This window comes from Cryptotermes secundus, unplaced genomic scaffold, assembly GCF_002891405.2.
Source record: "Cryptotermes secundus unplaced genomic scaffold, Csec_1.0 scaffold350, whole genome shotgun sequence".
Taxonomy (NCBI): domain Eukaryota; kingdom Metazoa; phylum Arthropoda; class Insecta; order Blattodea; family Kalotermitidae; genus Cryptotermes; species Cryptotermes secundus.
Genome location: NW_019731981.1, coordinates 198075 through 225756, shown reverse-complemented (window position 1 = coordinate 225756; position 27682 = coordinate 198075). Strand labels below are relative to the sequence as shown.

The 27682-nt window shown below is 37.8% G+C and overlaps 1 protein-coding gene across 4 annotated transcripts; it reads left to right on the top strand.

The window, feature by feature from the left end:
- The first annotated feature begins 885 nt into the window (after positions 1 to 885).
- On the top strand, positions 886 to 26870 carry LOC111867391 (mothers against decapentaplegic homolog 4). 4 transcript variants are annotated; one of them, XM_023857198.2, is made up of 13 exons: positions 886 to 1356; positions 1681 to 1829; positions 1921 to 2025; positions 7688 to 7862; positions 9882 to 10070; positions 12746 to 12862; positions 15055 to 15372; positions 17289 to 17432; positions 18261 to 18510; positions 21266 to 21434; positions 23359 to 23497; positions 24469 to 24599; positions 25874 to 26870. In XM_023857198.2, the coding sequence occupies exons 1-13, from the start codon at positions 1302 to 1304 to the stop codon at positions 25952 to 25954; spliced, it is 2022 nt and encodes a 673-aa protein (XP_023712966.1). In that variant the 5' UTR covers positions 886 to 1301; the 3' UTR covers positions 25955 to 26870. The 4 variants fall into 4 exon arrangements, with proteins under 4 accessions (XP_023712966.1, XP_023712965.1, XP_023712967.1 ...); XM_023857197.2 differs by having other exon boundaries at positions 12743 to 12862; XM_023857199.2 differs by having other exon boundaries at positions 886 to 1586; positions 12743 to 12862.
- Positions 26871 to 27682: the final 812 nt, after the last annotated feature.

The following is a 27682-nucleotide window of genomic DNA, read 5'->3' as shown; positions in this document are numbered from 1 at the left end:
TAGCTCTATGCTTCATGGTGACCAATGTGCTGCTTGCTGCAAGACACATGTGGACTGCTTGATGACATTGTGTTTCATGGTGAGCAGCTCAGTTTATATATGGAAGTTTGTATCTAATTTGTCAGCAGTAGGCAGCAGTTATCAGCTCCATTAGCCATTTGTTCTCAGTTACAGTTAGTGAGCAGTGTGGTATGCTTTGGAGCATGTTTTTTTGTATGACACCTACATGAAATACAGATCTGCTAAAAGTGTTTGTGAACATTTTGACATAAATTTTATGTTGAATGAGTGCCCAGCAGACAAACAGTTCACATTTTGGTGAATAAACTTTGAACAGTGGGGCTCTTTACATTAAATTATAATGCACCGCTTTCCTTGGATCCAAAGTTAATCAGAATGACTGTAGAATGTGGAATATGTACATTACAATTTAAATTTTGACACAAGAAAATATAATGGTGGCACATGAGGTTATTCAAAAATACTTGCACATATACCAACTTTGTCAACCGCACACAAAGCAATACCCATTTTCTTCCATGAATGTGTCCCAACATGAACAGTTTATGAAACATTAGTGGTCTGTCATGATTAGGAATCCTAATTTTTGTCTTTGGCACCAAGGTATGTGCACTTCCAATTTCCCTCTCCTCATAGTCCTGTGCAGAACACATACTAATTAGTTAATCCGTTCTAATTAGCAGTTTAATTCGAAATGTAGTGGGGGGGGGCAATTATATCGCAGTCTTTAGTTACTTCCAATCATCTGTTTCTTGCAACGCACCACGGATCGAAACGCGCTTACTCTCGAGCATCAGTTCGGCATACTGTTCCCAAGCAAACGCGCTCTTGTTTTGCGCGCATATGAAGTACAGAGTAGCCAACTGTTTGAAATAGACTAATAGACGGAGGGGCACATGTGAATATTTTATAGTACTACGCGGTGTAAGAAATCATTGTAGTCAGAAATTAATATTTGAATAATTCTTCTCATCGTATTGGTGAAAAAGGAAACATTGAACCTGAAGTAATACGCAGTAAACTCTTCAGTTTATGTTTTCATGGACATAATGGAAAATCTAAGTTGCCAGTTTTGGGGAAGTGCGACATTTGCGGAGCTTTGTTTCTAGTGGAAGAAGTGGTAGTGGTTTGCAGTCTGTATTTAGTATTTTTATGTTACTTGTAATGAATAAATAGCTTCAGTGTCGAAATCTAGAAGGAACATAAAACATTTTATATGTGTTCTCATCTGTAGAACCATATATGCATTATTTACAAACGTTCGCAAATAGCCCTCAAGAATGGTAGGCTTGGCTAGCGGTGGACACCTCTACAGCCCTGCAGCAACAGCAGAAGGTTTGGCTTTTCTGTGACCAATCATTTCATGAGAAACGAGTTATTTTGAAGATTTCCGTGTTATGAAAATGTGAAAATATGTAACTACAGATTTATCTATAGTGACAATAATTTTAAATTTTCTTATATTAAGATGAATGTGGTAACTTGTTAAAACTCTAATATTCAAGAATAGTGGAATATTTTCTGCTACACTCACCAGTTTGAAGTAGGCCTAGGAAGAACTAAGGGTACGTAATTGAGGTCACAATATTTTATTTCTAGTCCAGACTTTTTGAGATTTGACTCCAAATTTATTATAAGTTACTGATATTGCCTTTTCAGTACAAGAGATGAGTACCATAACATCAAATGCTCCGACATCTGCAGATGCTTGTCTCAGTATTGTACACAGCCTCATGTGTCATCGTCAAGGTGGTGAGTCAGAGGGATTTGCCAAGCGAGCTATAGAAAGTTTGGTGAAGAAGTTAAAGGTACATTATAGTTTTGTAAATGGTATGATATTTTTCAGATTAACATTTGTGGAAACTGATTAGCTGTATGATTTATTTTGTATGCATTCAGGAAAAGCGTGATGAATTGGATAGCTTAATAACGGCTATTACAACCAATGGAGCTCATCCAAGCAAGTGTGTGACAATACAACGGACTCTGGATGGCAGACTGCAGGTATAAAATGCAAGGAACTGAAAAAGCTGTTTAGAAACTGTATACATAGTGAATGTTTTACTCTGATATTAATTTCCATTAACTGGTACTAAGTTATCCATGCAGTAAAAAAGGCTTTATAATAAATGTTTGAACAAGATTTTGTTATACTCGTAGGTTACATATTTAGCCGTATGCTGAGCAATAGTGTCACATATTACAGATTGGAATATTGATTAGTATGTGTCATTAGTAGTAGATAGATAAAATCTGCAAGATTTTGGTAGTATAGCTCATTTCAGCATAAAACTGTATGCTTGTCTTATTCAGTTAAATCTGCTGTATGGGTTCTCCTCATGATCAGTTGCTCATTATTTTTGAAGTTAGATTTTGTAAGAAGATGGTAATAGCAGCATCTTATGACTAAATAAGAAGTTGGTATCCTGCTTAGTGTTCTCTCTCTCTCATGTTATTAACATTGAATAATCACATAGTCACGGCATTGCCAACATATTGGTTGGGGAACCTCGAAATACTTGAGGATATACTGACCGTGAGGTCATTAATTACCAGCAGAAATAATTATGTGTCACTACATTTTACTTACTATTTTTCATTCCACATTTTTTCTTCTTGGAAGAGATCTGAGGTGCTCATGGTGGTAACTGTAAGAGTACTATCTTCTGGGTTATGACACCTTGTAGTTTGATAGAAGTCACTGACATTTTAATGGAATGTACTGTATCTGTGGTTTAAGAGTAAAGACAGGCATGTAGCCTCTGCTTGTTGGTTGTCTACTTGCTTTGTCTTGCTTGGCTTACTCTTCTCCTGAAGAGAGAAGCTATATGGTCCTCCTAAACATTAGTAAATTTCTGATAGACTACGTTGTGTCACATCCAAGAAAATGGCACTGATAGAAAAGACACTCCATGGCTTTAGTCTACAGGCAAACTATACCGACCAAGCAACTGCAGCTTGCCAATGAAGTTAGTGCCAACTTTAGCAGATAGAGGGTGTTGTGTGGTCAGTGTAATGAATCCCCACGGCCATTTCGGTTTTCTAGACCGGAGCCGCTACTTTCCCATTCAAGTAGCTCCTCAGTTATCCTCACAAGGCTGAGTGGAACCTGTTCCAGACCCACTACTTGGAAAATCTGGTAGCGCCGGGAATCGAACCTGGAACCTTTGGATCTGTAGCCAGGAACTCTGACCACTAGACCACAGAGGCAGCCACTGAAGTTTTTGTAAATTGTAAGACAAATATGTGATGGTCATATGAAGCTGAATTTTGCTTTCAGTTTGATGACAGTGACCAATAAAACCGTTAGAGCTAGGCATGTGAAACTTTTTGTGCAAATTGATTATAAACACACTTTTAAACTTTGTATGATTTATTGTGTCTTTTCAGTTACAAACATGATAATGTAAAATGTCATAGTGACAGTTATTATTAGTCTTTATTATGGAGTCATGTCCATGTGTTCATTTGTCCCTAATAACTATTGAATCGGTTGATTAATTTTAAATGAACTTGATGCCGCTAGACATCACAGCACCCTGTCTTTGCATTTTTTAATTTCCCATCATCAGTAATGTGAATGTGATGTCTGTGAACTTGAGGAAGGAACAGTAGTAGTGCCTTTTAGTACAGAATACTTAAATTTGGTGGGGAAGGTATCTTTGAAAATATGCAACTGTTTCTCCTTTACTCCTTCCCCATTCCATGCCATTATACAGAATTTATGTTTTGCTGATATCCACTAATGACCGATTTAAGCTATGAATGTGGAATTTAGTATGCAGACAGGTCTCAAAGGTTACCAAAAATTGTGTGTGAAACATATTTTTTTATATTTTAACAGTTACAAGTACAGCAGCTTGAAGCTTTGAAATTACTGTGTGAGACAAATATAACAGCCAGAATCAGTATTAGTGGAAGTTGTGTACAGAAATTTATCACTGAATTGTGTAATTACACTTTTGTTTACCTCAATTCATATATTGAAACATTTGAAGAAACATAGATATCATAACTAGTTCCCAGAACTTCTTGTTTTGAAACTGTAACTACTGTGTGGAGTACAAAATTTATATAGTGTTGTAATAAAGTCATATTAACTTGAATTGTAACACTAATCTACAATGATACATAACACAAAAAGTAACCAGTTATTTGAGGGCCACACCATAGCTCAAGCAGTTAGTCACTGGCTTCCCACCGTGGCAGCCCGGGTTCAATCCCAGGTCTGGTCAAGTGGGATTTGTGGTGGACAAAATGGCGCTGTGGCAGGTTTTCTCCGAGTACTTTGGTTTCCCCTGCCAATCCACCTATTGCTCCACAATCACCCTTACCTGTCATCCGGGGCTGGTACAATAGGCCAAAAGTGGCTGCAGTACAAGAGACTTAGTCGCACCCCACTAGCAATAAAAGAAACAGGTATTGCACCTTCCCTTCTCTTCCATCACCATACCTGCTACATAGTAACTGCTCTTAGCCACAGTGCTGTTAACATTGCTTAGCAATATGATGCCTGGAAAGTCTTCTGTATTCCAGGCTTATGTGATAGTGCTGCTTGCATAGAATGCAGTGTGTTAACCATAGAGAAACTGAGAGGAAGATGGGTTATGCATATAATTAAATGATGTTTCTATTTCAGGGACTAGAGAAAGAGTGTGCAGCAATATGGTTGCTGTGTTCTTCCCTGTTTATAGTAGCTTCTCTCATTTTCTTGCCCCTTGCTCCTGAATACTTAACAGCCAAACTGTCGCTTCCTCAGATTATAGCAGGTTTATCTGACTTGATCTCTGTTGAGCATATGTTACTTTTTAAGATCTCTTTTAATTGTAAAACAGCTCTAAGTTTTGTGAAGTTTATGATTCATCTTTGCTTTCGTGGAAGTACATGGTAAAGATTACAAACCCCGGCAACAGTGAGAAACTGGCAGGGTATAGCTCACTTAACATAATAATAATAATCTGAACCAGTGGAACATACAAAAATGGATTTCCATAATTTTTGTTGATCCACTGGGGAACTAGAAATAATGTCAGATGTTGTTATAAGCATTGTATACAAGAAACGAGGAGCCTGGTGATGGAATTTTCATCTTAGAACATGCTGTTATATTATTGTAAATGTATAAAATTGTGCAGACAGCAATGAAATGTTAGGTAAAAGGGTATCATGATAGTAATCATGTTACTGAAACACATGTATTTTTGTAAAATTTTTAATTACTGTCATGTGGCAAACCACATAACTGACACTAAGGAGCAGAGTTAAAAAAAAAAGTCCAGGTACTCAAGAAATTCCAATCTTTTATGGTACCCAGATTTTCATTACTGTATTTGCAAGCACCTGCCACTGGTCTCTGACCTGGACAAGATGAATCTATTTTATACCCTCACACAGTTTTCTTGTTATTCTGCCATCTGTGCTTAGGCCCCTAAAGTGAATGAATTGAATGGTAACAGTCATTCTCTCTGAATTTAATGTTTTCTTAATTTCACTGCGAATGCAGTTGCGATTATTGTAACCAAAATTAATGTGAATGGTTGCAAGAATTAGTAGTAATGAATATAATTTGTTATTGATTTATAAACGAGTTTCTAGATTTCATATGTCTTTTATGAACATGTCTTATGAGCCATGACACTGTCTGTAAAACCATAGCCAATTTGTGGACTTCTTTCAGCTTTGTTGCTTATATATATGTGGATGTGAAAGTAACCCTGTCACAGCAGCACTTTAAATTTATGGAAACTTCTTCATATCAACCAGAAAGTGAACAGATGAATGGAACATATGTGTATCTACCTTTCAAACCCTCCTCTGTTTAGTTAGTTAGTTATTGGAGAGGGTGGGTTTCCCCATGCACTTAGACCAGTATTGGTCCATTGTGCTTCCCTCTATGATATTCTACCAGTCTCTATACCCTACCGATATTGGTGCATGCCATCAGTCCCGACCAAGCCAGCGAGTTCGGCCTCTACTGGCTTGGCAGTATCTATAATGCTTCCCCCATCTATCAGAGGCGTTAGAGACTACTGTTGGGCGGGAAACGTCCTTAAATTTGGCTCAGTGACCTCCTTTGGAGATACGAGTTTTTTTTACATGCTGTAAAGCTACGACACGGCTTAAAGTCCCTCCTGGAGGACTTGTTCCCTGAATTTTTCTGCCCTTAAAAATTCCAGGACCTCCGCCGGGTTTGAACCTGCGTACCACGAGTCATGAGGTGGGAACGTTACCTCTAGACTACAGAGGCCACTCTCCTCTGTTTAAGTGCCATTGTTTTTTTTATAATAATCTTGGCACTGTGAGTGGGAATGGAAATGGGTTCTGTAGCCACTGAAAACCTGTTACCAAAGCTTGTCATGTCACAATACTCTTTCACTATAACTTCTAGCTCTCATAAATGTTCCAGTGTGTCTGAAAGAACATCATCACTTATCTGGGCCTCAGGTATATTAAGAAGTCTGTGACATTTTTCAGCATGTCCTCCAAAAGTCTGTCTTTTATCAGAAGGATTCACTTTTTTAGTATGTCAAGATAACTGTGATAGTCATATCTTGGAATGATAAATTTAATTCATTTATCTTTGTAAGAATGGCTGTTAGGTATGCTGACCCCTGGAATGACACAGCATCACACTGGCATGAGAAGCTCAAACAAATAGCACAAAATGACAGAACTTAGATCACAGCCTGAATAGACAACCCAGAACTCTGCTTCAATATAAACATTTAGCCTGCATGATCAGCAGTAGCATTATGTAATTGATACTCGTAGAGCATTTGCAAGCTTTCCCATAACAGAGGCTTTACAGTGATTGACTGTAGACACTAGTGCATTGACTTAAACTGATGTAATGAAGCAAAATGTTTTTCCAGTCATCAGTCATGCATCATCTATGTAGATATCAGTACATTGTTTTCATCCTTAGCCATTTTCAACTGTGTACAGATCAGCTAGATTGAATATACCTTCCCTTGTATTATGAATAGGCAAGGTTTCTACAAAAGCATTTGCTCTTCACCTGATATGCGTTTATTTCACAAATGCAAGCAAAGCAGAAAACCCACAAGATTAGTGGATTCACCAGTTTGCCTATCAAAATGTAGACTGATTTTAATCTGTTTAAAGAACTCACATTTGTTATCATAACTCACGTTCTCAGTTCCTTAGAACTCTATAATTTGAAAGTCAGACATTTTTGATAATCTTTAAATGATTATCGTGAAACACCCATGAAGTATTGTCTTCTACATGAAGTATGATAGATCTGTAGCAGTTGTATTGGTGTGACTGCAATGAGCAATGTGATAGCCCACTTTGTGATATTTCACATACATTTTAAACCCTTCCCGGTGTTGCAAGGTAATGTTTCGAAGGGAGAGGAAATAGTGAAGGGGAAGTAGTACAGCTGGGAAACATTTTTACAAAATCGCCTACTAACAGCTGAAAATTTCAGCTTTTTATCATCTTTCCCCTTCAAGATAAAAATCACTGAGATGAAAAAATCGCAAAAACTGGCAGTAATAGATTTAAATAGTTCATTAATAAGGTTATTCTGTACTGACTGGTTTATATTGATTTTTTAACAAAAAATGTTTATTAAAAATGATGTCTGAATTATCATCAGGTTTCACCGAGGAAAACATTTATAAAATATTGTGGCTTGCAGGTGGCAGGACGCAAGGGGTTTCCACATGTCATCTATGCAAGAATTTGGCGGTGGCCAGATTTACACAAGAACGAGTTGAAGCATGTGAAGTATTGCCAGTTTGCATTCGACCTGAAGTGTGATTCCGTATGTGTAAACCCATACCATTATGAACGTGTGGTATCACCAGGAATAGGTGTGTCCAATGCTGCTCTCTGTGTCTCTAAGCTTTCTGACTATTGCCTTTTTAAGATTTATGTTGTTATCAAATTTCCAGCTCCAGTTTTCCCATTTTTTGTCAGAGCTTTGTATGTGTTCAATTTGAATAGAGAAGACTTTGTTAACACTTCAGCTGTGAGAGCTTGAATCATTGCATTGTAAGGGAATTCAGAACAAAATTAATTACAAACTTCATATGTAAAGAAAATGTCGTTCTTTGAAGAACTTCTATGGGAAGACTTCATGTCAGTTTAGAGGAAGGATGGAGTGCATTAGAAAGTGTCGATTCAGAGATACTGTATATCAAAAGAATAATTTTGAAATGTTATGCCTCTTTCCCTGAGCTTTTAATAAGTGTATAGATTTGAGAGAAATACTGTGTACTACTACTGCACCTAGTATTTCCATTGTTAATGTCTTTTGTATAAGTAATTATAGCACCAGCTGTTTAGTTACGTGAAAGGTGCTAATATAATTAAAATGCTGTAGTAAGACGTTGTGAAGGGGTTATAAATCCTTTCATCAGTTTTCTTATAGAGCTGTTGATACAGGAATCTTTCCTTATATGATATGTTATTTTGTTTTTTAGGTACTGTTAGAAGCTCGAATTTCATGCCTTTGCTTCTTTGATAATGTCCAGAACTAATTTGAATTTGTCGAAGTTGCTTGATTAGATTTTCTATAAAGCCCAGATTTTTATGTTTTTAAAATCACAAGTTGCGATAAATGTTAAAAAAAACAGCTTGACCATTAACTGAAAATTCTTTTTCTTGATATGTTAATCTTTATCAAAACGAGTTTTAATTGGGTAAATCAAGTGTGATGGTTGGATTTTTTATTCGGGACTTTTAAATTCTACAGCATTTTCATTTTGGACTGACATTCACACTGAAATGGAAAAAAATTGCGTGTATGTGGAATAAATTGTGATGATAAGTTTTGGTAAAAATTGAATGTAAGAAAGTAAAATAGTGTGACCATTTTATATATAAACCAACCTATGGTTTTGAACAAGGATAGATGTGAGATATGAGGTTCTCACAGCAGTGTCTGTGAAATATACCATCTTCTAGGATGTCATGCCATGGAGTCTGGTACAAGGTTACCAACATTTCAGAGGAACATGCTGCTGCAAGTGTAAGCCAAGTAACAAAAGAAGCAAGCATAAAGGCAGAAATAGTCTCTGGTCCCATCCCTCTACATCCTTTCCAATTCATTATTAACTAATCCTAATCATCTTCACTGCTTTGAAATGTCGCATAGAAAACGAAAAAATTATGGACATATGTTCATGCGTGCGCGTGCACACACACACACACACACACACACACAACCCCCCAGGTGATCTTATGATCTTATAAGCCTCATTTAATTTTTTTTTTTTTCAAAATAATAAAAGTATGCTAATAAGAGTAAATAAATTATGAAATGAAGTATGATGCAAACTGCATAATGTACAGCAATGCACAGATAAATGTTGTTGCAGTGAACCCCAGTAGACCTTTACATTTTTTTAAATTAAACCAATTGTAATATTATTGATCACAATTGTATAACATTTGTTGCATTTTTAGTGATATGTTTAAGCACTGTATTGATGCAAATCATAGTACAGGGTCTTCCTCATATGAAAAGGCTTGAAATGAATTACCTGTCTATTAACTTTTGATGTTTGGTGGTCTGTCTGCGGTTATGTAACATCACTTCTGTGGCTTAGCGAATTGTGATTAAATTGGTAGTGAAGATTTTGTAAAAGTTCAGTTTCAATTTTGGTTCACAGAGAACAATTTGGACTATGAATTCCTGTGGCATTCATGAATTTGAGTTGTGAAAACATTTCAGTTACTCAGACTTTTAATAACAAGACATTCCAGTATTAGAAGTTTCTCATTTTAGGGATTAATGATAAGATTTTCTTTTCCAGGAAGTTTTAAAATTTTGATCCTTTTTGATTTACAAGGCCAGTTTGGCAGTTTTGTTTGATTTGTATTCGTAGATCTGTCTGGATTATCCCTACAATCTGGACCAAGTCGACTGGTGAAAGATGAATATTCTGCTGGTGTGGTGGGAGGTAGTGGCATGGAAGTGGATGGAGATGTAGGAGTGAGTCATGCTGTACCACAAACAATACAGCACCATCCTCCACCACCCCAGTTCTCTCTTGGCCTCCAACAGCAGCAGACAGGTAAAAACAAGTTTGTGCAGTTTGGGTTGGGGTAAATTTTGCACTAGAGTAGTGGATTATCTCACTGTGTGTATAGTTTTTGTTGCACCCAGTCTGCTAAAATAAGTATTTTTCAGCTCTGAAAGGCCATTTTGAGTTGGGAGTTGATTTGCAGCCATTAATGTTCAGTAATTTTTTGGTTAAATCTGTTTCTTATAATCCTAGTACTCCATATCAGGACTGAATACATTGCCGAACTACCCATTGTAAATGTTAACATACATTATCATATCAGATTTTATAGAGCAGAAAACAGAAAATACCATCTGATCAAATATAAGTTTGAGATTTTGCAGGGCACAAAAAACTTAACTTTAGTTATACAATGCAAAGAAGCACATTCTACAAAGTAAGAACGAGTAAAAAGAAACAAAACACATACTCAGAGACAAAAGACAAAAAATGGTGGTGTGGTGGTGGTGATTCAGTTCTTTATTTACATATATGATATCTTGATAGTCCAATAGCAAATTACAAAGTCAAATGATGATTGGTGATGATGATAATAATAACAATAATAATAATAATAATAATAATAATAATGGTGGTGGTGGTGGTTATACACTAACAGCAGCAGCAATGTGTAATGTATGAAGTATGTTCAGAAAGTTCATGAAGTTTGTCAATAAATAATATCTTTCTCTACTTAGAACTTCTGGAACATTTCCCCCTTCAGAGTAGTCTCCTTGTGGAACAATGCACCTCTCCCTTGGTCTTTTCCACTTTAGGAAGCACTCTTTGAAGGATGTTTATGGTATTACCTTTAGATCATCACATTAGTGATGTCTTCCATTGTCTGAAATCTTACTGTAAGGGTAATTTTCTGTGTAGGGAATAGAAAGAAGCCAGGAGGGGAAAGGTCAGGTGAAAAGGGGGGTTTGTGGAAGGGTAGGAATCAAACATTTTGTCAAGAATGGTCTAATTGACAATGCTGTGAGCAGGCGCATTGTCATGACTGAGGAGCCAGCTTCCTACAGTTCACATTTCAGGCCACTTTCTTTTTACCACATCCTGCAGACATCTCAGAACCACCAGGTAAAAATCTTGATTAATTTTCTGACCTTTGGGAGTGAATTCATAACGCACAATGCCTTAATGATTAAAAAAAAAGAGCAAGCAACATCGCCTTCACTCATGAGCACACTTGTCAAGCTTTCTTGGGGCGAGGTGAAGCAAGACTCTTCAATTGTGAGGATTGTTGTTTCGTTTTGTTTTGTTTTGTTTCAACATCATAACTGTAAACCCATGTCTTGTCACTGGTAATGACATTTTTCAAAAGATTTTTGTCATATTTGCTGTTTGGAGGAGATTTTCACAGATGGAAAGTCATTGCAGTTTCTGATCATTGGTCAAGAGTCTTGGTACAAATTTTGCTGAGACCCAGTATATTCCTAAATCTATCTATTCCTAAATCCTAAAAGTGTGTAGCATGAGCCCATGGATATTCCAGCCTCATCTACAACTTCTTGGACAGTCAGTTGGCGATTTTCACTTATAGTGTTTTTTACCTGTGCAGTCAGAGGTTTGGATCTTGAAGTTGATGGCTAGCCAGACCACTCATCATCTGTTGTAGTTCTTCCATCTTTAAAATGTTTGAACCATTTGTAGGTCATTGTTTGACTCAGAGAATCATTGACATAAACTTCATGCAACATGTTGTGAGTTTCTGCAGCTGTTCTCCTTACTTTGAAAGAGAATTTAACACAAATTCTTTGCTCCTTTACCAGCTCATGCTAAACGCGACAAGACAACACTTAATCACAAAAGTGGTTATAAAAACTAATAGGAATGTCTGATCTACTTGGAACGGAATGACTTGCGTAACTAATGGTCAGGTTTCAGGGTCACTCAGCACCTAACGTGACCAGTGCACTGTTGATTTACTCGTATAGACAGATTTTGGGAGCTTTTTCAACACATCTTGTCTCCATAGTTGAAAACAAAAATCATTCTTTATGTTCAGTGTCTAAAATACAGGTCATCATACAGTTAGAACAAAATTGTTGAGAAGAACTCACATCTGAATGTGCCATACTGTATAATTTGCTTTCTGTTGTTTGTACTCTGTTGTGCATTTCAACTTATTATCCTGTCCTGCAAGTTCAGTTGACTTGATGGCGGTAGGGATCTAGTTAGCTTGTTTGGACATGAAAATGTTTGAAATGAAGACAAGATTAAGACATATAGCATGCAGGTAAACACAGTCTTCTCCCCTGTATGAATTTGCTGTATGCTTTTTCTGCAGATAATGCAAAATAATTGTGTACTACAGCAAATTTACTAAACATATTCTTCAGCCCTGCTTTGGCCTGTTTCCTTATTGAGGAAAGTGATTAGTGTGTTGTTCAATCCTGCTAATGTGTTCTGTTAGTCTTCCTCACTTTCAGAATTTCAGATCTTCATATTAAGAGATTTAACTGACTATGCTGGATATTAAAGGCTGCAGCATTCATAAAAGTGTGTCGTGCCTTTTGTAATAGCAGTCGAGTTAGTTATTTGCATGTACAATTTTCAGTTACTGGTATGCAATAACATCTAGTATTTTGTCACTTTTAGTTTGCTATTGTTGAGTTTTTATGGGCTTTGTTTTGGTTTAGTTGAGTTAGTAGCACACATACTATCACTTATCTTAGCAGGTGACTCAGTTGCTCTGTTCGGAGCTCCCGGGGCTGGGCGGACCACCAAGATGGAGCCGCCACCACCACCAGACACCTGCCCACGTTCCACATGGGTGCCCACCAGGCTGTCACATTGTAAGCTTTTCCCACCCCTGAAAATGATAATCTTGTATTTTAAAATTTCAGGGATTCTTTCTATAAAAAGACACTGAAGTCTATTTCTGAAGGTTAAACTTGAAGGATAGCACATTACTAAGGTGTGGCAGGATTATGGTGATGTGTGAAGATTTACATTTCGTTACTAAAGAAAAATGTATTATCATTGCCTGACAGTGCATAACACAAAAATGTGTAGTGTATGAAGAATCAGGCTATCTTCTTGTTATTCTAAGCGAGATCTTACTGTCCATTATGTGGCACAGATCTCATACTGTAGGGCCATTTTCCGTGCCATCTTGTTCTGCGTAAGTCAGCTGTCTGATTTACACACAAAACACTGCCTTCATAATCACTGTAGTTCATTGTTCTTTCCTTTCAAATTACTTTGAATAAAAAATGTATCTCCCTTCCCCCGCAAAGAAACTTTCTTCTCGGTCTGTTGGTCTTTAAGGCAACCTTCCCATAAACCCCTAGTATAACCATTGACTGTGTGTAATGTATTGTAACGTGTTTAACGTTACCGAAGACGCCGTAGAGATGGTTAATTGGGTTTATTTAACAATCTACAAATAACGGCTACAATTAATTATCTCACAGTTGCGGGGTTTCACACTTTATAACCCTAATCGCATTAATCTGTTGACACTGTTGCGGGGTTTCACGACTTATAACCCTATGCGCAAATCAGTTCACTCTGTCTTCAGTAGTCTACACGTTGACAGTTACTTTATAACTCGGCGGCTGTCACCGTACAACTGTATTAGGCGGCTGCTACAGTAGAACTCGCTGGTAGCCACATTAGAACTGACTGTGAATAGCCTTCGCTGCTCCGTATGTAGCCTCGATCGGACAGTACGGGAAAACGGCCACGTAATAGGCACCCTTTTTGCCTGGCGCTGTGTTGCTATGTAACGCTAGCGGAAGTAACCGCTGTTACTATCGTAACGTCGCCGCTGTTGACTCGCGTTGCCTAGCGACCGCGATATCCCTCGGTGACGTCACCGCGGAGGGGAGTGGCGGGGCGGGAACTCGCCTATTACCGTAAGAACGCGAGCGTTACGTTACCGCCACGTACCGCTGGGGAGGTGGGGGTCAACATGTCACAGTATCATAGAACAGAAGTGGTTAAGGAACGTTTTGTTTAGTAGTACAATCCTTGTGCCATTTGAAGTGCATTTTGTAACTGTTTTGAAAATCTGCACTAATGATTCCTTACATGCACAAATTAAAGATAGTTTTTCCTCTGTTAGTCCTTAACTTAGTAGCTAAAGAGAGCTTTTTTCTTGTTAATTTTTAACTGATGACTGTATTGTTTAAAGAAAGTGAGCTTGTGGTTTCTATCTCTTGTGTGCATGTGTATGTCTCCATGCATCAGTACATCCTTTCAGGTAGTATATATAGATTGTTATAAGTTACTGTGTTAGATTATATTTTATTTTGAACCATGTAGGATGTAATGTGCAAAATAAATTAAAAGTTCACAAAGTTAGTGAGTTTTTGGACTAGAAAATAGAAAACACAGTGTTTTGGAAACCAGATCTGTTTCCATCCTCAGGCAAGGTGGGAAGACCCCTACTCAGTTGCACCTCTTAAAAAGAGTTAATCTCAATGACTGGACAACTCCTGTCAGATTTACACAGTTATATAATCACCTGAGACCAGGCTAATTTGGTGGGAGATAACAAGAAAATATACAATAAAAATTGTGATAAAACCCTTTAAAATCTAAATTAAAAGTTGTACGTTGAATTAAAGACTGGGAAAAGAGTCATTGTTTGTAAAAATGGTTATCATTTAATGATTGAACCATTTAGTGTGTACTGTTCATGGTTATCATTTTTGTGTGTTGTATGGCAGAGGGTTGCAAAGATATATCTGAGACAAAAGTTTACATAAATATGAACAGCTGACTGCCATCTTGAACTAACCTACATGTCTCATCAAAACTGATGACAATTTGTGGTGCACTTCGCATTTTTACACCTTTTTATTTTAAGACAGGGTTATATTTTCTAAGTCTTTATAGTTTACAGTTTCTAAAATTTATGCAAATCATAGTGGTTGTGTTGTGTTGTATTTTACTGTAATATAATTTTATGTTCTGCATTTTTAAAGGATTTCTTAATGTACATTGAAACAGTGGTTACAAGTAATATCTGTTTCTTCAGCTTCTGGAGCTGCTGGTGCTTCTGGTCATGGTTTGGTGCATTCAGTTGTATCTCCTACAAGTGGAACACCAAATGCACTGACTTCCCAGCAGACCTCTGTGACCCCTTCACAGTCTGTGGTTGCACCAGGTGCGTTGGTATCTCCCACTCAAACCTTGGGTACTGCTGGACCGGGCTCCTTCTTTGGGACAGACAGTTTGTCGTCTAGTGGCGACACACAAGCTGTGCTTGCTGCATCACTCAGTGGCAGTCAGCAGCAGAGTCCTACGACTGCACCAGTCTCACCACATCTGCAGCAGAATGGCTTCACCAACTCTGGTACACTGTGTTTTAGTAAAAACTGGTTTTTAAGTAGTTGGTGCTTTCTGTCTGAACCTGTGTGCTTTTCTTGCTCTGCTAACAAAAATCAGTGAGAATTGTCTTCATAATTGTAATCTGTAGATGAGTGAGTGATATGTATGTACAAGGGATATTCAGAAAGTAAAGGTACAAATCCAGTGAAAATGCAAGGGATTTTTTTGCAAAAATGTGAGATATGAACTGTATGATAGGGAAGAGTTTACTGGCCGCAGTCATGGCAACGTTGTGCTCGCAGTGTGTGTTTAAAATGGCATGTTGATTAAAAATCCTGCCAAATGTGAGGCTCGTGCAGTAATTTGATTTATTCATGCGAAAGGAGAAACTGCTGCTGAAATTCATCACCAGCTTGTTTCTGTTTACATTGAGGACGTTAAGAACAGGCAAAACGTGGCAAAATGATGTCGTGAATTTGAAACGGAAAGAAGTGATGTTCATGATGAAATAGGGAGTGGAAGGCCATCCATTGTCACTGATGAAATCATCCAAAAAATTGATGAAAACATTTGTGCTGACAGATGTTTCACCATCGATGAACTTAATCAACAATGTCCAGAAATGTCAAGACATGTTCTCCATGAATTTGTTACAGAATATTAGGTTATTGGAAATTGTTCATGCATTGAGTGCCAAAAATGTTGACAGACAATCTCAAGAAAACTCAAGTGGCTGCAGCGCAGGCATTCCTCGTGCATTTCAGGGATCAAGGTGATGACTTTCTGGACTGTATTGTGATGGCCGATGAAACTTGGGTATCTCATCACACACCTGAGAATAAGCAACAACCAGTGCAGTGGTGCCACATACATGGCAAAGCTTAGTGAGGTGTGATAAACTTCACATTATTAAGTGTGGAGGAATTAACACAAACAGGTTATTGTTGGCAAGACTGTATGTTGAACTGCGTGCCTCTGCTTGTTGGCTGTCTTTTCTACAGTACTGAGCCTGTTGAATGCTGGTGGTTTAGTGTTTTAAATGAAAGAAATTGAAACAGTTTTAAGAACAGTGGATGAGAAAGTTTGAAGAGAGGTTCTATTACAATTATATAAAGTTATGGCCATTCCATCCGTAGCTCAAGCAGTTAGTCACTGACTTCCCACCGCAGCGGCCCGGGTTCGATCCTGGGTCTGGTCAAGTTGGATTTGTGGTGGACAAAGTGGCTCTGGGGCGGGTTTTCTCCGGGTACTTCGGTTTCCCCTGCCAATCTTCATTCCACCAAATTCTCCATCATCATAATCACCCAGGGCAGGCTACAATAGGCCAATCAGTGGCTGCTGTGCCAAGTGGACCCAGTTTGACTCCACCCCCCACTAAGCGAATTTAAAAGAAAAATTATGGCCATTCCTGTTGTGATTTATGGATGCAAGAGCTGAGCAGCAAAAGACTCGCAACAGCTACAGTCAACAGAAATGAATTTCTTGTAAACGGTTAAAGGATATGCCTTAGAACACCATCTTACAAATTCATCTGTAAGATTAGGCCTGGAAATTAGTTCTGAACATAATAGGATACAAGATTACAGGAGTAAATGAAGACATCTAGAACGTATGGAGGAAATAAGAACACCAAAGACAGTTCTCAGTTAGTGTCCTAGAGGAAGGAGATACTTGGGCAGACCAAGGAATAGATGGCCGTCCCAGTATATATGAGTTGGATAAGGCCACTGACCTATCCTGTGAGGAGGAGAATGATGATGACAGTGACGGCAATGACAACAGCAGGATCTAGCCATTACTATATGTCCATTCACAGGAATGTTTTTAAATTTACTAATTTTATTTAGACTTCTCATGCTTTTATTAGCTCTTAAGTAAAAATTCAGTTAGTAGTTCACATGACTGCATATAGTGTGAAGTAATGTGTTTTGTTCTTTTTAGGTACACTTAGTAGTACATCACCAAACCAACAGCAGCAGCAGCAACCATTTAGTGGAGCTCAGGGAACATGGACTGGCAATAATACTCTCACCTACACCCAAAGCATGCAGCCTCCTGATCCTCGTTCACATCATCCAGGATATTGTAAGTGATCATTGTCTTGTAGTAAAATGTACCATATTTAACCTTATTATAAGTAAATGATTTTTTATGGTACAAATTCTCACAATCAGCATGAATTTAATATTTCTATTCACGATCAGTTGAATGTAAGAATATTTCTTTCCTTGTAATACTTGTTGTCTGTTGGCATGGCTGACATAATATTGTCATGTGTAGGGAGGTACGCATGACAAAAATAACTGGTTTTAAATCAGATGATTTCATTTATTAACACTGCGATTACAAGTTCATTAATCGCACTTACTACAGTGCTGTCACTGATTTACACACTCTGCAGTTCACCATTGCACACGTACGAGGATTTTCAGTTTCCACTAGTCGTGTCCTAGCAATGGATCTCAACACAGAAACTGTCACTTCAAAGCACTGTGAAGTCTTCTTGCCATTTCTTGTTCAGTCACCCTGGGACCACGGAACTCAACTGAAAACTCTTCTGGACTCTTCTTAGCTGCAAGCAGATTTGTGTTATATAGCTGCAGCATGGACAATGCAGAAAACACAGTTATACTGTTGCATAGCGCAGACCCCACAGAAAACACTAGTCATGTAATTAGTCATGTAATAGCTAAGCACTGTTGGGATGTGACATCATTGCAGCTGCACAGAAGTGTGTTTATCAAGCCGTTGCCTAGAAGCAGGTTGCATAACTTCATTGTTGCATGCGTGTGTTACTTAGAAATGGCTGCATCTGTGGCTCATCCATTCTTGCATGGAACAAATAGGCCACAATATTTATTCTTAGTCCTATGAAGGTTGAAATAACAGATGTCCATTATATTGGTTTTTCAGGGGGACACAATGCAGCACAGCTTGGCTCAGATGTTGCTTTGACAGGTTTGCTGTCAACACAACCTCCACCAGAGTACTGGTGCTCAGTGGCATACTTTGAATTAGACACGCAAGTTGGTGAAACATTCAAGGTGCCATCTGCCTGCCCTAATGTGACAGTAGATGGTTATGTTGATCCCTCAGGAGGTAACCGGTTCTGTCTGGGAGCACTTAGCAATGTTCATCGTACAGAACAGAGTGAAAAGGCTAGGTGTGTATTAAACATTGTTGGTATACTTTCCTTTCTTATAGAAAGAAAGTTTACTTCTAAGATAACCATACTGTGTGTCTTGTGTGTCCCCCCTCTCAGCTTTTGAACCAGATGGCATATTTTCATGAAGCTTTTTATAAACACTTCTTCATTGGAAGCCACTTCATTGCTTGCTTTTCAGTTTCCCACAATCAATGCTAACAACATGGTTTACTTGTAAGATAGATCACCAATAAATTATGGTCCTCATATGTTGTGTGGTAATAGCACTTCTACAAATATGCAGTTTTTGTAAAATGTGAAATAACAACATGGCAGTCATCTTAAAATTTTCTTCAGCTGTCAGTCTGATACTGTTGCCACAGTGGAGCCTTGGTTTAATGATCTTTTCCTCTGCTTGTGTGTGACGTAGCTGGAATCATGCCTGGCCAACATGTGGCCCTCAATCAGTGGTGTTTTGAGGCAGACAGCAGTATTGCCACTCTTTGGAAGTGCTGTTACTAGGTGGTTGGAGCTCAATGTCAATATGAGGCGTCATTAAATCGTGGTAAGACTGCAGTGAACCACTGGACCTAAGCGTGTGACACTGTGCTGTGAACATACAGTGTTTTTACATGGGTGCTTTTTTGACTTCTTTTTCCATTTTGTCTGCAATAGATGGCAAAACAAGCAACATGTCTGCATCAAGTTTTGTGTGAAGCTTGGTAAATGCTACCAAAATCCTTCATATGCTTTGTGAGGCTTTTGGAGAACATTCTTTAAGCTGAGCAGCGGCATTCACGTTTGAAGGCTCGTCGAGAGTCAGTTCAAGATGACAAACTTACAGGATGACCTAGCACCAACAAAACGTCAAAAAATGTTGAAAAAATTCCTGAAATCATCTACAAAGACCATCACCAAAGCAATCCATTAGCTTGCAGACACTGTTGGGATCGGTTGTGGAGTTTGCTGGGAGCTCTTAACAGAAAATTTGAACTTGTGCCGCATTGGTGTGAAATTTGTTCCCTGACTCTTGACAAATTATCAAAAGCAGCGGCACATAAATGTGTGTCTGGGGCTATGAGAAAAGGCTAACAAGGACCCACCTTTTATCTCTAGAATCATAACGGGTGATGAAAGTTGGATTTACTGTTATGAACCAGGAAGAAAGCAATAATTGTTACAGTGGAAGAGTCCACAGTCGCCAAAAGCATAAAAGGCATATTAGGTCCACAGTTCAACAAAGAGCATGCTCATTGTCCCCCCCCCCCAATATGAAGGGGATTGCTCACTGTGAATTTGTTTCTCCTAACACTACGGTCAACTGTGACTTTCTCGTACTGTGACGTTTTGAGACATGGGAGAAAATGTGCAACAAAAATGACCGGAACTATGGGACAACCACAACTGGCTTCATCATGACCAACATGCCCGCTCACACATCCCTGGAAACCACAGAGTTTGTGACTAACAACAACATGGTCATCATTCCCCATCCCCCTACTCACTGGACTTAGCCCCTTGTGGTTTTGCTTTGTTTCCCAAATTGAAAATGAAACTGAAAGGAAAGCGTTTTGAAACAGTGTCTGACATCTGAAGGGAATCACAAGCAGTACTCGACAGCATTAAGGAAAATGATTTGGACTGTGCTTTTGAAGTGAGGAGGAAATTATGGGATCACTGTATACATTCCCAAGGAGACTATTTTGAAGGAGATGGCAGCCAAAGTTGAGTAAGTTAAGCCAGCATCTCTTTTTTGACCTAGTCCGGGAACTGTTTGATAGAACCTCGTACAGCCCATTTTGGACTGCCACAGTCTGCCAGTTACTAAGCATGGCATGAATCCATTTTGCTACATTATGCTGTACTCCATATTCTTCATAGATTTCAGGATGGCATCATCTTTATAAGTTGAGGAGGCTTGACTGGAACCTGTGTCCTTATGGCTTCATATATATGTGAAGTTACTTCATTTTGTACAGAAGTTTCCTTGTAAAGAAAACCAATCATTAGGTCATATTTTTATATCAACATTTCAGTTTGTTGAATCACTGTCTGGGTTTAATAATCTATATACATCGCCTGTGAGAGAATAAATGATTAAACATTATGGTCATGTGGTTAGTCCTGGTTTGGATTCAGGAGTTGCTAGAATCAAATGTGAGGTCAGAGGCTGGCTGTCCTGACTGAGGTTTGTTTTGTTTTTCATCAGTCTGCTCACATATGCTAGAATGGTACTTTAAATTATGTTACAATCACATCTTTTCACATCTTATCCAGTTCATTATTCACCAGTCATCTTAGATTTCCTTACCCCCCCCCCTCCTCTCTGTGAACTTACTGCTGACTTGACCAATAAAGAGAAACAGTTCTTTTTAGTTTCCCTCAATTTGAACACCCTGCTTGTTTGTAAATTAACATTTGCTACATTTCAGAAGATATTCTTATCTACAATTCTACTCTTTCTCACCAACTGAAAGCTCTTTCAGATTAATGTGTATCATATTTCAGTGTGCTATTCTGTCCTCATGGACTGAATTGGTGAAAGTTATGGCTCACATTTTTCTCCCCTTGTTTCTCTTGGCTTTTCTCCTCCTTCATTTAAGGTTTTGCCTTATTTAATGCCTATTTTCAGTGTTCTCAAGCCAATAGACTTGGTTTGAAATTGCTTAAAATTTTCTTCAGGTTTGCATTCAAATCCACTGTTCCCCAAATAAATCTTAAATAAGAGTTTCAGACTATTTGGCCAAGAACTGTATGTTGTCATTACTTCTAGGCTACACATTGGTAAAGGTGTGCAGCTGGATCTCAGGGGTGAAGGAGATGTGTGGTTACGCTGTCTCAGTGACCATTCAGTCTTCGTACAAAGTTATTATCTGGATCGAGAAGCTGGACGGGCTCCTGGAGATGCTGTGCACAAGATCTATCCGAGTGCATATATCAAGGTAACAATTTTAGGTTTTACCATTTCTTTTTTAATTTAAAATTTGTTGTAGGTATCATACATCATATTTTTGCAGCTGTTTTATTTTGGCTAATTCTTTGGGGTAGTAAAATTCAGCCATGGCCTGGCCATGTAGCTTGGATAGGGAAAATAAATACTTCCAGAAGTTTGATGAAAAAAATCTCTTAGAAAGTAGCCACTTCATTACCGTCTTTATTCACTAATGTGTCAGTTAACACATAATCCATGTAATTGTCACTGACATTGTCTGAGCCGGATAGACTTAATTTTGGATCAGTCAAGCTGTTCCAACAGCACAGTTGATTTTGTGCTATAATGGCTGCCATGACTTTCAGCTAAGGAATTAACACAGTTTACTAGATCTTGAGGGAACCTAAAAAAAGTGGGCACAACTGTGACGATGTACTATTTTTTGAAGAGGAATGAATGTACAGTATCACACCCGGGCAAGTGGTTATAAATATTCTGTGATTACCACACAAGCCAGAAATAACCTCTTGACATTTATAGTATTACAGATCCCCTTGGACCTGCATTAACAGTGTATGAGAATAGTTGTTTTTACTTATATGTTGCACTGGTTCCATTTAGCTGGAAGACTTGAAATAAGAACATGAACCAGCTGTATAATACAGTGGCAAGTGACAAGATAGGGAACAAATTTTAGTGTATGATGGAATTTTAGAGTATTCAGATTTTCATGTTATAATTAGTAATTATGAAAATAGGAAACATTGTTCAGATTTTCATTCTTTGGATGATACAAACCACTTAGAAATATCTCAACAAGTTGGGGAGTACAGGTGTAGCTTAACAAGTCTGGGATGTTCAGTCAGTTTTATTTAATTATCTTAAAAGCTGTAATAAGTGCAGTGGGCATAAAATATGTATTTTGTTTTTCCTGCAACTTTTGTTCGGAAAATATTTTACTCCAATAAATATTTATCTAATGATATTTAAGATGCATATGGAAATGCAGGCAAGTCTTCAAGTAAAGTGTCTGATATTGGTGTCCAATTTTAACCAGAATTTAAGTGTTTAAACAGATGTATTAACACTCCCCAGTATTAAATATCATGAAAATATCTATGGTGGTTCTTGGGTTACATGTGAACAGGTGCACAGACAGACAGATGTAGTGAAGCTGAGTGACACAGAGTTTCAACTTTTGGCAACAGACACACCAAAAAATGAATCATACAAAAAAGCCCAAAGTTAATGGTAATACTGATGTACTGAGTATCAAAATGTAACATGATATGAAGGCATATTGTTCTGAGTATGTCAGCCCTGAAGACTTCGGTAATTGTAATTTGCAATGTTATGTGATGAAAGTCATTTTATAGATGTCACAACTTCAAGATAAGGGTCTTATCCTTCATTTACTATCAACAGCATATGTTTTTTTTTTACTGTTGTTTGTCATCAACATAGATGTAGTAGGACTGTTACAAATATTGGAATGACGCATTAGACAAAGAATAAATCTTGCTGAAAGAAGAAACAATGGCATGCCATTTTGTAATGAAAGTACATAACATATATGAAAGAGTGATAGGTGCAGACCCAAGTTGCAGTTACAAAGAAGTGCAATAAAATTGAAACAGCAGTGAAATCTTCAGAGAATATGCAACTTAAATGGAAGTAAAGCACCTTAGCCCCAGATGTGTGTACCAGTTGGCAGGTAGGTCAGCCACTTCTCTGCCTAAGCAGCAGCCCATCTGTTTAGATGGATTGGTATCTATGAATGGAAACTCCAGCTGATACTGCACCAAGGGAAGTGCTGTAGGTATCCAGTGCATGAATTCCAGAACCGTTCTCTTTGCAGTAGTAAATAAGGATTTAGATTTAATCCTAACTTCTCATTTCACAGCCAATGTGTTATTGTGGGTTCTTGTCTGTAGGTATTTGATCTTGGGCAATGTCATCTGCAAATGCAGCTGCAGGCAAAAACAGCTCAAGCAGCAGCTGCAGCCCAGGCTGCCGCTGTTGCTGGTCACATCCCAGGACCACACTCAGTTGGTGGCATTGCCCCAGCCATCAGTAAGTGGAGTAGCATGTCTTTTCATACATGGGCTTCAGTTATATTTTCGCGTGTTTGAATGTGACTGTAGACAATGTTTGGATTTATAATTGGATTTAGTGAACACTTACAGATCATAACTAAATCACTATAGTGCTCTTCCTAATTGACACACTACAGTTCGCTACAGCATGCACTGAGTCGTCTAAGTTTGCTGTGTCTTCGCTGATTGTTGCGTGGTAATAGCTTCCAATGCCATAGATTCCTCAGCTTCCGTGTTCACATCCTTACTGGCCAGCAACTGTCTCATAACTAACTAAATTCTAGACTTGTGCTGCTTATAATACCTTGGTGCAGACCACATAGAAAACAGTTCTCCCAACAGCTCTTCTGTTGTTGCGTCATATAGATGTCACATGGACCATGTAGAGAACACTGCTTACCAGTTAGTCCACTGGTGCGTTACAGATCTGTTGCAGCCATTACCTAGTAATGGCCGTTGTTTACAGTCATTACTTAGCGGTGGGTCTACATGCTACAGTATTTTGCTGTCTTTTGGTTGCCCTTGAATTCACAGTTAGTATGTAACAATGAAAACTAATCAAGGACAAGGGATTAAAAAAATAGTGCTGAAAAGTAATCCTAATTTTAAAAAGTAGTGTGACATCAAATGAAGGTTGATACACATATACAGTATGCTTCTTCACATTTTTCTTTAAATGTTTTACATTATATCTTCCAGTTCATACAGTTTTATTTCTGAGTATCGATCAGAAAAAGTCGAACATACTGATATAAGACATATTTCATATGTTTATAGCATTTTGTGTCTGAAAGTGACCTCTGTCACATAGGTCATATAGATGATACCCTTATTTTCACTTAGATAGTTCTGAAGAAAAGTCATATACACACATATACAAGATATGTACAGTTCCCTTAACAAGTTAGAATTCAGCACATTTTGTGGCAGCAGTGTATTCTTTTATAGGTCTGAGTGCAGCAGCAGGTATTGGTGTGGATGACTTGCGGAGGTTGTGTATCATAAGGCTTAGTTTTGTGAAAGGCTGGGGACCTGATTACCCCAGACAGTCCATCAAAGAGACTCCATGCTGGATCGAGGTGAGTAGTATATGAATTATGTTTTCTTGGTCTCCTCTAGTAATGAGTTGGCATGCACCCATAGCAGTTTGTTATCTCATTTTTGAGTTTAGGTTTTGATACCATCTAGATGTGGAAAATGTTTCCAGTGTTTCAGAGTAGAAATGAGGATAGGTGTTGTCTTTATCCAATGAGTGTGCCTTCAGTGTATGAATCATGAGCTTCCATGACTTGCAGAGGTGGAAACTATGCTCCCCGTTTATGTTGGGATGAAGCTTTCTTGTTTGTTTTTTGCCTGATGATACAGTCCATGCACACTGTTCTTCAGCAAGGTGCTGGTGATTGACGTATTCAGATCATAACTATAAAAAATGTTTGATTGTAGTAATGATCTTTTATTCATTATTGGCATATATGGAAATGCAAGAATTTAACACACATCAGGAGAGGGTGATATATTCAGCATATTGTCACATGTAGGGTGGTACACATGACACAGGTTCTAGTTCGGATGATTGGATTTATTGGCACTTTGGTTACAGCCTCTCTTAATCACACTTAAATACAGGAAATACAGCGCTAACGGTGATTTACACACTTTTGTTTTCACCATTGCACGCACACTAGGATTACCTGTCTTCACTATTCATCTCCCGGCAGCCGATCTCAACACTGAAACTAGCACTTCAAAACACTATGAAGTCCTCTTGCCATTTCTTGTTCAGTCACTCGGGAACTCAACTGCACTCTGATGAACTCAAAACTGAATGTCCTATGGTTGTCTCCTACTGAGAACTCACTTCAACAGAACTGCACTTGAAAACTGAAACCTGTTATATTTGTAACTGTCGTTATGTAGTCTCCTCCCCAACCATGCAGAAAACACAGCCTCTATTGTTGAAATGTGTTTACCAAAAGATTGCATAACAATGGTCACAGCATGGACCCCACAGAAAGCCAGCCATGTGATAGCCACGTCTTCAGTCCATTGGCTCCCTGACTGCTGCACAGCAATGAGCCACAAACATTCATCCTACTGTTGAGTGCACTTATGCGATGAGAGCCACGTCTTCAGTCCATTGGCTCCCTGACTGCTGCACAGCAATGAGCCACAAACATTCATCCTATTGTTGAGTGCACTTATGCGATGAGATGTGTATTGCACCATTGCCCAGCAATACACGTTATAGTATTTAATTACATTGTGCAGATGAAAGATTTAAGTTAAGACATTATTGTTGAGGTAACTGATGTGAAACTGCTTCGTTCAAATGTATGCCCATTCCTTTTTGTAGGTACACTTGCATCGTGCTCTGCAGTTGCTGGATGAGGTTCTCCACACAGTGCCAATTGATGGGCCTCGAGGCATTGAGTGAATGTGAGATTTGATATGTACTCTGACATAACGCACTGCCATGTGTATTTATTATACTTATCACGTTAATCACGAGATGTGATGCTTTTGACAGTAGAGCAGTCTTTTTTTTTTCTTTATAGGGATGGGAGTAATAGGGCTTTTACAGTTGTTGATTATAATTTTTATTTTATATTGCTGACATTAGCCATAAAAATAGTGTGGTTTTCTCTTTTCATCCAGTTTCAGTGTAAAATTTTCCCCTCTAAGAGATCTCATTGCTTGGAACTGTTTTTTAAAACAAACTCTGTATAATTTAATTAATTTAAATAAGGAGCTGTAAGTGAAATGCTAGTGAATGAAAATGTGTTTGTGCTGTCCCATCCTTTATTCTTGGACTGGAAGTAGCAGTGAATGATATGTTACAGTGCATGTTGTTTAGAAGATATGTTTCATATGAGACTTAGAGGTAGTTACAACTGAATCTGTACAGAAGTTAAAGTGCAGGCATTAGCTCAGATGCTGAGTACAGCATTCATCTACTGAATTACAGGAATAGATCAAATTTACAGTGGGCAGTATTTTTGTCCATCCATATTGTGCAAAAGTTGTTAATGTTACTGACCTAAAATATTACTTAAAATAGCTTGGTTCCATAAATGCAGCATTCTGTACATAGATTTGTGCCATGTTTATTATCCCCTCCCTTTATTATAATTTTTTATTTTTATTCTTTTTTTTTAGCAATACAGATTAAATCTGTAATGTTGAATATGTGGTTCTCACAGTGGTGGCTTTGGAGAATTCTGTGGTGAAAGTCAACTGACGTTTCTAAAGAACATCATTTGACTTTTACAAGAGTGCACAGTGTTGTATCGCAGAAGACAGAACTCTCCTTGAAATGTTTATTAATATGGTTGATAGTTTCATGTTAAACAGAATGAAAGAATGAACCTGAGAGAAAGATGCATAGGAGACTTTCAGATATGGCATTTTTTGTGTCTCCTTTTTCTCCATTTTTTAAATACATATTTTCTTATTTGCAATATGAAATTTACTGTAATTATGAACACACACCATTATAGTAATAAGTATTTTTACCTGATGTTATGTGTAATTTGCCTCAGGTTTCTGTATGTAATGTTCCCTAATGGTCAACTCGGATATTTTAATGTAAATAGTGTGTGCTGCTTTGTTTTGCGAATATTTGTTATTAAAGTTAAAAATTTAAAGATGCAATCTCAAATTTTAAAATTGTACTGAAATTGTATTTTGTAAATTTATCTATTTAAGAAACGTATGTAGCAAATAGCTTTCATATGTTGCATGGCCTTTTGACACTAAAATAATTACATAATAGGAAAATTGTTATGTATTTTCCAAGAAAGAAAACTATAATTGAAACAAAATTTGAGAGTTTTTCATTTTGTAAACATTGAAATAATATTTGGCTGTGAAATGAGTATAATTGAGCTTATGTAGAAGTTTAATTTGTATTCTGTAAAGAATAAAGACAAAATAATATTGTGCTTCTGTTAAGAATTGTTAACATAAATTCTGTCAGAAATTGTCTTACAGTATTTTTAAGTGGTCATATTTCTTTGTTTTGCCCCAGATTTATCCACAAGTTAATTTAATATTAATATAGTAAATAGTTTAATTTCTGCAATTTGCTCGTTTGACAGCAGCATTTTTAGACATTGGTCTATGCTTTCCATCTGCTAAGCAGTAAATTAATGAAAAATAGAAA